Raw genomic sequence first — 13,417 nt, 5'->3', positions numbered from 1 at the left:
AAACAGCTGGAGGCAGGGCTTTCTCCTATAGATCTCCATTTTTATGGAATGGTCTGCCTACCCATGTGAGAGACGCAGACTCGGTCTCAACCTTTAAGTCTTTACTGAAGACTCATCTCTTCAGTAGGTCATATGATTGAGTATAGTTTGGCCCAGGAGTGTGAAGGTGAACGGAAAGGCTCTGGAGCAACGAACCGCCCTTGCTGTCTCTGCCCGGCCGGTTCCCCTCTCTCCACTGGGATTCTCTGCCTCTAACCCTATTACAGGGGCTGAGTCACTGGCTTACTGGTGCTCTTTCATGCCGTCCCTAGGAGGGGTGCGTCACTTGAGTGGGTTGAGCCACTGACGTGGTCTTCCTGTCTGGGTTGGCGCCCCCCCTTGGGTTGTGCAATGGCGGAAATCTTTGTGGGCTATACTCTGCCTTGTCTCAGGATGGTAAGTTGGTGGTTGAAGATATCCCTCTAGTGGTGTGGGGGCTGTGCTTTGGCAAAGTGGGTGGGGTTATATCCTTCCTGTTTGGCCCTGTCCGGGGGTATCATCGGAGGGGGCCACAGTGTCTCCTGACCCCTCCAGTCTCAGCCTCCAGTATTTATGCTGCAGCAGTTTATGTGTCGGGGGGCTAGGGTCAGTCTGTTATATCTGGAGTACTTCTCCTGTCTTATCCGGTGTCCTGTGTGAATTTAAGTATGCTCTCTCTAATTCTCTCTCTCGGAGGACCTGAGCCCTAGGACCATGCCTCAGGACGACCTGGCATGATGACACCTTGCTGTCCCCAGTCCACCTGGCCGTGTTGCTGCTCCAGTTTCAACTGTTCTGCCTGCGGCTATGTAACCCTGACCTGTTCACCGGACGTGCTACCTGTCCCAGACCTGCTGTTTAACTCTCTAGAGACCGCAGGAGCGGTAGAGATACTCTTAATAATTGGCTATGAAAAGCCAACTGACATTTACTCCTGTGCTGGCTTGCTGCACCCACAACTACTGTGATTATTTGACCATGCTGGTCATTTATGAACATCTTGTCCATGTTCAGTTATAATCTCCACCCGGCACAGGCAGAAGAGGACTGGCCACCCCTCATAGCCTGGTTCCTCTAGGGTTCGGCCTTTCAAGGGAGTTTTTTTTAGCCACCGTGCTTCTACACCTGCATTGCTTGCTGTTTGGGGTTTTAGGCTGGGTTTCTGTATAGCACTTTGAGATATCAGCTGATGTATGAAGGGCTATATAAAGACATTTGAAATTTGATTTTAATGTGGGTTCAGAGGGTGGGCTAAAATCAGAATGTGGGTTCAGAGGGTAGGCTAAACTCAGAATGGCTGTTAGGCTAACAAAGTGTAGGACACGTGTTTTTTTGAAGGTTGAACAAAAATGTAATTGTAGAGGATACAGATCAATGGAAAGATCTACATCCTTGGGGAATAGATTCATGAACAGTTTAGACTACAGGTAGTCTAGCGGTTAGCCAGTAAGCAAAGGTTGGTTTGAATACATGAGCAGACATGGTGAAAATGGGCAATGTACCCTTGAGCAAGGCACTGAACACCAATTCCCTCCAGTTCTATGGCTAACCCTGTAAAACACATTTGGGATTACCAGGTCATTGTTATCTGGGTTCAGATCCAGACCCTTCCATTTTTGGGGTTACAAAAGCAGTGGACTTTATGATGGACCAGAGGCTGACCAACAGCAGAATAGAACTGACCTGAATAATGTCTGTACAGATGCTCCTTAGAGTGCAGTGAGAGGCCTTGAAAAGGAGCAGCTCTGAGCAACTGGGTCAGCCCAGCCATGTCCCAAAAAAAAGCAGCCTTACAGCTTGAGCGTCTGTAATACATGTGAACACCAGCCATACTCAGATGCCATTTCCCCTCTAAGCCAGTCAAAATGCCATTACTCAAGCAGTTGAATGCCTACGAGAATTTGTGCTCTTTGGCAGATGTTCAAGTGATAGCTAGAAAATGGCCAATTGTAAATGTGCCATGCAAGCACCAAAAGGAAACTAGCTGCACATCACATGAAATTGCCAAGACAGCAACCAAAGCACTAGCTCCTTCTAGTGGACAAGAGTGTATTACAACAATACCTTCAAAATCAAAGTATTAAACAAACGCATAATTAAAAGTTTATAAAATGTTTATTGACATTACATGAATATACAGTCTTGATCATACATGCAAGTTACATTGATGGCCAGGTAGAACTTACCCACTTTAGGTCAATGCATTTAATTACCAGGAAGTCCAACACCCAGGTGTTGGAACACAAGCTATACACTTCCCAACACTAACATTTCTCCCACAATTGTTAAGACTTTACTAAAAAAATAAAATCACATAAGTCATACATTCTGTACAGTACAAGCAGCACATAGCGCCAGCAGGCATCTCATAGGGTGAGTTGTTTTGCAAGGTCCTTGATCAATGAAGACTTAAGCTGTGAAATAGTGGCAATTCTCATCTGCTTCTGACTAGAGTACTTGTTCTTAACCGCCTGAAACAGAGTTAAAAATCAGGGGGACAAGGGCAATTTTGTAGAATCATTTGAACGCTAATCATTGGTGCATGTATAGTGACATCAAAGCAAGAGGCAGTACTTTGTATGATACTCACCATGTGCTTAGTTTGTCCCTCGTTCACCTTCAGAACATTTTTTGCGATGTGCTGCATGGCAGGGACCAGGCTGTCTTCTGTGTAGTTCATGTAATGCTGTAGTGTGGAGCTCTGGGGTGAGGACAGAAATACAGCAAGTAAGAAGACTAAGCAATAGCGAACAATGTCCTTGTTTCACTGGTCAGGAAAGCTTACAAAATGGTGGATGCCATTCAGAAAAGTGAAGAGAATTGAATAAACTGATGACATCTTACCCATTCACCACAGTTGAAGACCTTCAGGGTGAGGGCAAAGGCTGCACTGGCAACCAGGGAGGGAGGGAAGTGCACCATCTCGTAGTCTACCATGGTGAGCTCCACAAAGTACTTTGCCAGGGTGTGGTGCTCAGCAGTTACCTGAGATTTTAATTGGTGTGAATACAGGCCAGGGCTGTCCAACCCTCTTCCAAAGAGCTACAGTCCTATAGATTTTTGCACTAAGGCTAATCTAGTGCACCAGATTCTAATAATTAGCTGGTTGATAAACTAAGCAATTTACACCTGTGGTTGGAGCAAAAACCTACAGGAAGGTAGCTCTTTTGGAACAGGGTTGGAGAGCAACACAAATGGAGGTGTCAGTATTGAAGGGGGTTGGCATACCTCGCCAATCTTTGAGGCCCTTCTGAGGAACTGGAGGGGGAGAGGACGGCCAAAGCTGAACTTGAGCACCCTTAGGATCATCATCTCCATGTCCCTGATCTGTGCAGTGGTGTAGGCCTGGTCGGTAACATAGGCGAAGTCTAAGATCTCCGGAGGGTACATCTCCTCGTATTTGGAGGCAATGAACATGGCTGTCACACCAACAAGCTGGAGTTGCTTTTTGGGCAGTGGGTTATCCTGGTGAACGAAAAGTTAATCAATTGGGACTTTTCACACACATAGTAAGGGGCAAATTATTTGTGGTTCTGTCAAACCCATTTTGTTGATCTGCCCCAACTTGAAATGCTGGATTGGCAAAAAATAAAGCCTACTAGCGGGTTAAATGACATGTCTGCTACATTCCCACCACGTGGCCTCCTGAGTGGCGCAGTGGTCTAAGGCACTGCATTGCAGTGCTAGCTGTGCCACTAGAGATTCTGGGTTCAAGTCCAGGCCCTGTCGCAGCAGGCCGCGACCGGGAGGCAGCGCACAATTGACCCAGCGTTATCCGGGTTAGGGGAGGGTTTGGCTGGCAGGGATATCCTTGTCTCATAGCACTAGCAACGCCGGGCACAGTGGCAGGCCGGGCACAGTGCACGCTGACACGGTAGCCAGGTGTACGGTGTTTCCTCCGACACATTGGTGCGGATGGCTTCCAAGTTGGATGGACATTGTGTCAAGAAGCAGTGCAGCTAGGTTGTGTTCCAGAGGATGCATGGTTCTAGACCGTCGCCTCTCCCCGAATCCGTACGGGAGTTGCAGCAAGACAAGACTAACTACTACCAATTGGATATCACGAAATTGGGGAGGAATAAAGGGGTGAACATAAATTCCCACAACACTTCAAATAGTTTCAGATAAGGATGTCTAGGATATAGTTGGTCAAAAGAAAATTGCCACTGAGTTATTACCTGAAGGAAGCGATCAATGATTCCCACAGTCATGAACATGGTCTCCTGCAGCAGGCGGAACTTGATTTGGACCTGGACAAGCCAATCGATGAGGATAGCACGCATGTTGCCTGTAATTTCTTGTCCCTCCAGATATTTGGGTTTGACAGCCTGATCAACCTGCAAGGGGAGATGACAGAGGGTCATGTATGCAACAAGCACATGCAGTAAGATAATGCATTCGCTGGACATAGTTACGCCGTTTCAGAACACCAACCTCAAGTTTCTGGAGATATTTGTAGATGTCCTTCACATAGTCACTGCAGAGCATGGGGTTGTCGTTGTCATCAGCATCTACATCCTTGATATTAAGTAGGACATCTGAGAAGGCCTGGCACAGCTCGTTGGGAGCACAGCCAGATGTCTCCATAGGTGTGGGAGACATTGGCTCAGGCAAAACCTGTCAGATAACACCCAACGTTCATATTGGGGCGGCAGGGTAGCCTAGTGGTTAGAGCGTTGGACTAGTAACCGGAAGGTTGCAAGTTCAAATACCCGAGCTGACAAGGTACAAATCTGTCGTTCTGCTCCTGAACAGGCAGTTAACCCACTGTTCCTAGGCCGTCATTGAAAATAAGAATTTGTTCTTAACTGACTTGCCTAGTTAAATAAAGGTAAAAAAAAAATTAAAAAATAATAATATATATATATATATATATATATATATATATATATATATATATATATATATATACTCAATATGAGGTGTAGTGGTGAACAAGGTCCAAAACGGGAATGGAGAGTTGAGCAGATTATAGGCAAACAAAAATATGAAGCAGATAAATTGCCCATCACCCCAGAAATCTCACCTGAACAGGGGGAGAAACTACTATTTTTGGTGCTTGAACCACCTGGGCCTTTTCAGTCCGTGTGCTGGTCTTCCTGTCAACCACCTTAGTGGTTTCTGCCTTTGCATTCTGTAGAATAATTTAAGTGCAGTATTTTAGTACAAAAACAAAACAAAAAAAAGACATGGCACCTAGATCGTAAGCCATACATAGAGAATATATGTTTCCGGAATCTCACCTTTTTCAGAGTCTGTCTGGGGACTCCAACATTTCCGATTTCGCCGAGCGCCGCTCGTTGTCTCAGTGTAGGCTTAGTTCCCAGAACAGCCTTGCCCGGCAGAGTAGTTTGGTTCTCTGAGGAAGCCAGACGACTCTACCGCAATAAAAGAAACCATGTAGCTAGATTGATTCACAGTCAAGTAAAACAAGGGATATCGAACTCTAAATGATTACAGTACGCAAGAATGTCACGAGAAGGAAACATTTTTGGAGATGCACGAGGCGATTCACTCATCGCCATTTGAGCTCCAAAAATTCTAAACTAATGCATAGAAAAAAGTAATCAAATGCCACGACTACATTACAACAACGAGAAATTCCGCAAAATAAAAAACTTACTCTGGTCATGGGGAGAGCCATTTAGAAAGATGAGTTGGTTTGCTGAAGACAGAATACACTGATCTGTACAATACCAAAGGGTGAATGACCGTGGTTTAAATGCAGGCTTACTCGAATCTCATTCGCTGCGTTCCCAAATTCATTGTCATCTGATTGGATGATATGCAGCCGCTTAGAATGCGTTCCTAGGACAACCAGTAATGACGACAGAATTCATCTATTTTTTTAAGACTTCGCCTCCTTATAAATAAGAAAAATACGTTTTGTTTCAGTTGAAAACAAACGCACTCTATTGTACTTAATTACGGTTTACCAACTTGTTTTTTTGTTTGTTGATGTTTTCTACTATGTAATGAATTATATATTTGCAAATATCTTTTTATTTATTTTACTAGGCAAGTCAGTGAAGAACAAATTCGTATTTACAATGACGGCCTACCGGGGAACAGTGGGTTACCTGCCTTGATCAGGGGCAGAACGACAGATTTTTATCTTTTCGGCTTCGGGATTCGATCCAGCAACCTTTCGGTACTGGCCGACCTCTCTAACCACGAGGCTACCTGCCGCCCCTAGGAGCACCATCAGCTGCTAATTTCCCCAAAGATTCTTAAAAACCTTGGATTTTGGCTCTGCTTTTCTTTGATAACTCCACCATCACAGTTGCATTTTATGTAATAAAGTGTACACTTGAACTGCACTGTTATTTGACTATTTACGGTCTTCTTATTACTGCATTTGTGCTAGTCATGTAGGAAACAGGACATCATGCCCATAAAACACACATTTATTATATTGTGTTAACCTCTGATCCCATAAATGTGCTCTGGAGGCACATCAGGCTCTCCACATATCTTGTGCATAATTACTCTTCTAAAAAAATGGAAGTGGAATAATCAAAGAACATAATAAAGACAGTGGTTGTAGTCCAACCATGATAAAAGTTATATATTCAATTTTTATTTCACATGAACTGCACACACACATAAATGCAAAAAAAAAAAAAAAAATCTAAAATTTGATTTGGTACCACAGAATAAGTTACATGATACATGTTCCATCTTTCAGATAATTCATGGACTCCATTTGTTGTGTCATTGCCAGAACATCATGGAATCCAGTAGTGAGGCCAGACATGTGCTGGAAATAGGCCTCCTTCTCCACCTGGACAGATAGATTATTCACCCCGGCATCTTTCAGAATAGCAGTCACCTATAAATGACAACATGAGAATGGTTTGAGATGTATTATTCATGAAAACACAATTAACTTAACCTAAAAAATAATCAAGAAACATTTTTTTTCCACTCGCCTGCTGTATGATCCTCTGCTCCACAACGTCTGACATCAGCTGCAGGTGAATCGTTCCTGCGATGACACTGGCTGAGTGTCTCCAAAAGTGAGGGTCGCGGTAAGATAGCACACCTTCTACTTTCTCAATCTGAAAGAACACAAAAATACCCAGCCTGATTATTCATTGTATGGTCCACTCTTCAAACAATATCAATCAACCCAACATGATTATTCATTGTATGGTATGGTCAACTCTTCAAACACTATCAATCAACTGAACACAAATCTAATGTACTTAATTACAATATTTAAATTTGGATTTACTTTACTATGTAAGTACAGGTTTTGCTATCCAACCTTTTCCAGGGCGATGTTGAGGTCCTTCTCATGTTCAGGAGGCGTCCTCAAGAGGAGGACCTCGGCTGCATCTGTCAGCAGCGGGATGACACTGAGGAAGATGAGGGTGGAGATGAAGAGGGAACAGATGGGGTCAGCGATCAACCAGCCAAACTGACGAATGAGAATTGTGGAGATGATCACACCAACACTGCCCAGGGTGTCAGCCAGCACGTGCAGAAAGACACCTGGAAAAAAATACGCATTTAAAGCCGTGATTAAACACTGACTGTGGTCCGTCATACAGTTGAAAACAACGAAGAGCAAATGAGCACCTAATTTGGACGTACATTCATAACACCTCTCTTCAGCTCAGCTCTACAAGGAATTATGAACAGCTTTTATAATGTGGATCACTCACCTCTCATATTGGCATTCATGCCCCCGCCATGGGAGTGGCCATGGCTGCTTCCATGACTGTGTCCATGACTGCTCTGCCCATGCCCGTTTCCACCGTGCCCATGTCCCCCATGAGAGTGCCCGTGCTCGCTGTGCCCATGCCCGTGGGAGTGGCCATGATCATGTGATGAACAGTTGCTTTTAGCGGCACCGTGGGAGTGGGCGTGGCTGAAGGCACAGATACCCACTAGGTTGACGAGGAGCCCTCCAACTGACACAGGCTAGGGAAAACACAGATGCTGTGTTATCAGGGTTACCAGACAAACATTTGTTTAAACTCTTTTGGACAACCTACATATTATTAGGTAGAGAAACTTGAATATGTTTGATACAAATGTTAACATGATGAACATAAAGAGGCATTATGAGAAGCTGTAGACATGGTTAACTTACTGTCAACATGTCTGTGTTAATGTTGGGAGGGTCTACGAGTCGTGTGACTGACTCCACAAAGACAAAGAAAGCTATGACCATGAGGAACAAGCCATTGATGAATCCAGAGAGAATTTCAACTCGGCCATATCTGCAAATTGAAACAGAACATTGATCAATCACATTTGAATTTCTCAACTTGACAATAATAGCTCCAGATAAGAATGAAGACGTCCAATTAGGGCTGGGCGATATGACGATATATATCGTGTGACGATAGAAAAACTTCTATCATTTCATATTATGCTCTATCGTTTATTTTGTTGTGTCGCAAATCACACTCTATACGGCAATATTTTTAGTCGATTGGACGACGCTTTGCGTTCTTCCACACGTGCAGAATGAAATTTGCAACACAAACAAACATGGAGGAGAGTGAACGTGACACAAAGCATGGAGCCATGGAGCTCGTATCTAAAAGAGGGGCTACTTCGGTCGCTTGGACGTGGTTTGGGTATCAAAAGTCTGACACGGGCCAGAAAACCGTCCTCTGCAAAATATGCCGCAAGCCGGTCCCGACAACAGGCTCAAACACCACTAACCTCTTTTACCACCTAGGCAAGAATCATGTGAAACAGTACGGAGAGAATCTAAGGATGAGACCCAAAACAGTACAATCGAGTGCTCAAAACAAACCACCGACTCAGACATTGCAAGAGTCTTTTGCCCACGGCACACCACATGGCAAAGAATCACAAAGGTGGAAGGAGATAACAGCTGCCGTTACAACTTACATCTGCAAAGACATGGCCCCAATTTACACTGTCGAGAAACTGAGGTTTCGTGAGTTGGTGCCAACACTCGACCCAAGGTACCAAATGCAAATTGATAAGTGACAAGTATTAATGCCAAAATAACATGCAAAACAGGCAAGCCCCCCCTAATTTTTTAAAATATTATATATATATATATATATTTTTAGGCCTATATTTATTTTGTTTGCAACTATAGTTGAAGTGTTTTCTATTTACCTTTTTAGGTTTCATAAATTTGGTTACATTCTTAATTGAAAAGGTGCACAAAGGTTCTAAATAAAAGGAGAAATAATCATATGAGTAAGTACCTTTTATTTGTTGATTATAACTCAAAATGTAATAAGAAATAGGCCTTTACATGTGGTCATTTCATATAAACTATTTATTCATTGAATTTACAGAAAATGTGCTATATCGTGATATGATTCGTTATCGGGATATGAAATTACTTATAAATCGGGATATGAGATTTTGGCCATATCGTCCAGCCCTACGTCCAATACCTCTTAGAGCAGCTTATCTCCATTACTGAGCTTACCCATAAGAGAATATCCTGGTTGCTTTCCAGCGTGTCATGAGAGCTGCGAAGAGGCCCAGCACTAGAGCAGAGCAGTCAAACAACATGTGGAAGCCATCAGAGATCAGGCCCAGGCTGTTGGTCCACACACCGTAGAAGAGCTCCACAAACGTGAAAGCCTAGAACGTGGAAAACAAGAAGTAACAAGCAATTTAGTCAACTAATCTTAATTTTTAGCCACCGCAAAAAGCTCTGTAGATAAGACATGGTACTGAAATTCTCAAGTCTAGATCACCCAGTCCAGTCATCTGATATTCAGTCCTGTGTATTCTCATACCTGAGGTTCTACTTACCAGATTGAGACAGAGGAAGTAGAAGATCTGTCTGGAATCATACTCCTCCAGGATCTGTTTGAGGGAGTCTTTGATGAAGCGGGGCAGAGACTGGGACGTGTGCTGCAGGGCGTCCCCCATGAAGTTATACAGAGGGGTTCCCTCGGGGGAATACCCCACCAAGGTCCCCTTCTGACCCTTCTTCGATGGTGACGACAAGATGCTGTCAGCTGAAAACAGTGAGAGAGGGGGATTTACGGTATATGACATGCTCAACGAATGCCACCTGAAAGTTAGACTACTTAATGTCAGTCCTTGCTCTGACAAAAACTGTCTAGCCACCATGAAGTCAGTCATTACTACTGCCGGTACTCTCACTCACCCATGATGAAGAAGACTGCACTGACCAGCACACCCCCAGAGAGCACATGCTCCGTCTCTGTGCTCTCTTGCTGGGGGGTCTTGCTCATGGTCCGGAGCTGTTCCGTCAGCGGGTGGGTCCAGAAGTTGGCCAGCAGCAGCCCGCTGAGGAAGAGAAAGATGGAGCCGTAGCGGGCACATCTGGGAGCCTCCATCTTGGTGATGCAGATGGACTCTACATAGAACTCCAGGATCATTACAGAGAAGATGATCATCCCAAATGGCAGGATAAGAGCCGACCATGACTCCACTTTGCTCTGGAAATTTAGAATCACAGTTTAGGCACTTTGTACTCTTTATGCAGTAACAAATACCCAATTGTTTGGGCTCTTAACCTTACTGAGACAAAATATTTGTAAAGAATCTGATAAACCTGCATTATAGATGCCTTAGAACTGTGCTTTCCCATATTATCCATCTCTTACCTCTGTGGTGGCTGAGAGCACTATGACCCAGGGCAGCAGGACTATGGAGGAGACCAGGTTATCCAGAGCATAGAGGCGTTTGGCTCCCCCGATCTCCACAGACAACTTCCTGGAAGCTGTGTGGAAGCCAATCTTCAGGCAGAGAGACACCACCAGCAACACAACCCCACCCTGAGAAAGAGAGCATTAGTGGCTTAACTTTTCTCAAAGTGTGGAGAAAGGAGAGAACATGGAGTTGAGGCACAGGGAAGATTACATCCACTAGACAAGCAAATACTGTACTTGTGATGTGATTGATTTCCTTACCTTGTGATCTGCTACCCCCAAGAATGCAATAGCAGTATAGAGAGCATGAGTGAGGGCACTGTCATGGTGTCCTTCAGCTAGAAGAGCAGATGATTAAGGGAAAGACTATAGAGGTTAGACATTATGATCACCCATTCAGAAAAAAAATAATGCACTTGTATACCCCTATTCTATCATGCATTTCAGAAAGGATACGATGTTCCGCCATCTTCGCCATGAGGTCATCATTGTCAAAGAGAAGGAGACAGATGACAGCGATAATGAAGAGAGCAGCACCTCTGGTCTACAACACAAACAGACATGTTGTCATTCACAACATCCACTGGGGTTTGGAAGACATTGAAATGAAGATTGATAAGACTGTTTTAGAAAGAACATTAAAAAAACAGATGCACAGGAGTGCTTACCTTGGAGGGGCCACCTCCTGAGCTTGTGAATAGAACACTGAGGAGTGCGATGACCACCACATCGCTGTGCTCAAACAGTAACAACGTCCTGAGCAAGAAGGAAAAAAATAGGATCTTATCAAGGAGTGTCTGAGGTCGTACAAGTAATGACATCAAGAAACAAAACCCTCCATTCAATCAGACGGCTGACATGACATCTTACCTTAAAGGTCCACAGAGAGTGAGACCAAAGAAACCCAGGAGGGAAATGATGCAGCTGATGACCGAATGTTTGAGAAGCTTGATCCACTGCAATAAAGATGGGTGAGGGTCACGTGATTACTCCTGGAGTGCACATGCTGTCTATGACACATTATTTGTGTCTCCGAGTAAGACCTGAAAGCAAGGCGAAAGCATACCTGTCTCTTTGAAATTGCTTTCCCAGAAGAGAATGGTTTTTGGAAGAAAACCAAAATCACTGCACACCTAGACAGGAACAAGAGACAGATGTACTTTCCATTCATAACAGAATAAACTCTGATTTTAAATCGGAGGAGAAAAGGGTAACCAGGAGCTACTCACCCCAATTTTAGTATGAAGATGAACTGAACAATATGGACAACTTTAAGGAGGTCATATGATTCAAAGATCCCAAGTGCCTTCAACACCTTGGACACAAGCAGTAACACTATGTACCTGGTTAGCCTGAAAGAGAGAATACCAAATGCAATCTGAGATCATGAATTTGCCCACCTAGCTAAGGACGACTAGTGATGACAATCAGTGACATAAACACAGCCATTATGTAAACAATAGCCTCACTTCTACTGTAGGCTAGCATTGAACAGAACATACAAGCAAATACTCTGAATTCAACTAATGTGGTACAATCGTCACAGGATAAATAGTTAGTCAGCGAAGAAAGCAACTGACCTAGCTGAGGAACGCTCAGCTCTGTTCTCTCTTGAGCATTCCTCAGCTACAGCTAACCTAAGCTGCCTAACCACAACAATTTAACGTTACTAGAAAACTAGAGGGCTTACCTGGCATTCGGTACTTCAACCCTGCCAAGCTGTCCACTGGAAAGTACATTGCTGCTGTATTTGTCATCCATTTTTAAAGCTAGGCTGAAATTCAACAAATGTAATGATCCATGCGACCAGGCTGGTGGTTGCTAGCGAACGTTGGCCTTGTAAAGTTGTGTCAAAGAGATTAACGTTACTATAGTAGCTGTTGTTAGCTAGCTAGCCGGCTAGCTTATCATATAATTCAACAAGGCATCGTAGCTAGCTAGTTAGCAAGACCTCCCTCTTACAATACAGATGCAGACCATGTTCGTTCAAATATCCGGCATAATTAAGAATATGGTTTCATAAACTATTTGTAAAATTGCTTCCAAAGGAAAGAAAACCATCCCAGATGGTTGCGGCCACACTTCCGGATACTGTAATCGTTTCCACGTCACAAATTCGCGAACCTAATGCCGCGTTCAAACAACTTGGAACACGGAAAAATACGAGGTCAAATCATGACGTTGGTGATCTTCATTTCGGAAAGTCGGAGCTCTAGGCATAGGCCAGAGCTCCCGAGTTGAATTCCGATTTGGATGACCATTCAGATCGATTTTTCTCAGTCGACGCTTGTTTTTTCCGAGTTCCCAATGGTTATGAACGTACTAGAGTTCCCAGGTCCGAGTTCCCATCAGTTCTGCTTTGTGCAGCCAAAGTGAAATTATAGCCTTTCCCCAAAACATTTTATATTTAGACTTTGGATTACATATTTTATACTGCTGTAGGATACCTAAAAAGATACATTGATTACTGCTCTTACAAAGAGTTTTATGAATACATAATTCCAATATGCATTTTACATTTAAGTAATTTAGCAGACGCTCTTATCCAGAGTGACTTACAAATTGGTGCATTCACCTTATGATATCCAGTGGAACAGCCACTTTACAATAGTGCATCTAAATATTTTAAGGGGGGGGGGGGGGGGTTAGAAGGATTACTTTATCCTATCCTAGGTATTCCTTAAAGAGGTGGGGTTTCAGGTGTCTCCGGAAGGTGGTGATTGACTCCGCTGTCCTGGCGTCGTGAGGGAGTTTGTTCCACCATT

The 13,417-nt window shown here is 43.8% G+C and overlaps 2 protein-coding genes across 2 annotated transcripts; both read right to left on the bottom strand.

Moving 5' to 3' along the window:
- Positions 1–2,114: 2,114 nt before the first annotated feature.
- On the bottom strand, positions 2,115–5,751 carry ccnb1 (cyclin B1). Its single transcript, XM_055936308.1, has 9 exons — positions 5,642–5,751; positions 5,262–5,396; positions 5,045–5,152; positions 4,453–4,635; positions 4,197–4,355; positions 3,247–3,483; positions 2,863–3,003; positions 2,609–2,719; positions 2,115–2,489 (listed from the first exon to the last, which is right to left on the bottom strand). The coding sequence occupies exons 1-9, from the start codon at positions 5,660–5,662 to the stop codon at positions 2,385–2,387; spliced, it is 1,200 nt and encodes a 399-aa protein (XP_055792283.1). The 5' UTR covers positions 5,663–5,751; the 3' UTR covers positions 2,115–2,384.
- An 825-nt stretch (positions 5,752–6,576) lies between these two features.
- slc30a5 (solute carrier family 30 member 5) lies at positions 6,577–12,944 on the bottom strand. Its single transcript, XM_055936307.1, has 16 exons — positions 12,343–12,944; positions 11,882–12,004; positions 11,719–11,785; positions 11,523–11,608; positions 11,321–11,408; positions 11,109–11,196; positions 10,914–10,990; positions 10,608–10,778; positions 10,145–10,439; positions 9,784–9,992; positions 9,452–9,609; positions 8,120–8,249; positions 7,689–7,947; positions 7,289–7,515; positions 6,951–7,079; positions 6,577–6,850 (listed from the first exon to the last, which is right to left on the bottom strand). Exons 1-16 carry the CDS (start codon positions 12,411–12,413, stop codon positions 6,680–6,682), a joined length of 2,349 nt encoding a protein of 782 aa, XP_055792282.1. The 5' UTR covers positions 12,414–12,944; the 3' UTR covers positions 6,577–6,679.
- Between the last annotated feature and the right edge of the window lie 473 nt (positions 12,945–13,417).

The sequence above is a fragment of the Salvelinus fontinalis genome, chromosome 10, assembly GCF_029448725.1.
Source record: "Salvelinus fontinalis isolate EN_2023a chromosome 10, ASM2944872v1, whole genome shotgun sequence".
NCBI lineage: Eukaryota > Metazoa > Chordata > Actinopteri > Salmoniformes > Salmonidae > Salvelinus > Salvelinus fontinalis.
Note: the sequence above shows the minus strand (reverse complement) of the source record. Positions and strands in the feature narration are given on the sequence as shown.

Excerpts from the sequence above, each read along its gene's own strand:
- slc30a5 (XM_055936307.1), bottom strand. The coding sequence starts at position 12,413 with ATGGATGACAAATACAGCAGCAATGTACTTTCCAGTGGACAGCTTGGC. Across the intron at positions 7,080-7,288 it reads TCAACATCGCCCTGGAAAAG|ATTGAGAAAGTAGAAGGTGT; the intron begins GTTGGATAGCAA and ends GTGTTCTTTCAG. Across the intron at positions 6,851-6,950 it reads AGCAGAGGATCATACAGCAG|GTGACTGCTATTCTGAAAGA; the intron begins GCGAGTGGAAAA and ends TGTCATTTATAG.
- ccnb1 (XM_055936308.1), bottom strand. The coding sequence starts at position 5,662 with ATGGCTCTCCCCATGACCAGA. Across the intron at positions 5,153-5,261 it reads CCAGACAGACTCTGAAAAAG|AATGCAAAGGCAGAAACCAC; the intron begins GTGAGATTCCGG and ends ATTATTCTACAG. Across the intron at positions 2,720-2,862 it reads TCTTCAACTGTGGTGAATGG|AGCTCCACACTACAGCATTA; the intron begins GTAAGATGTCAT and ends TCCTCACCCCAG.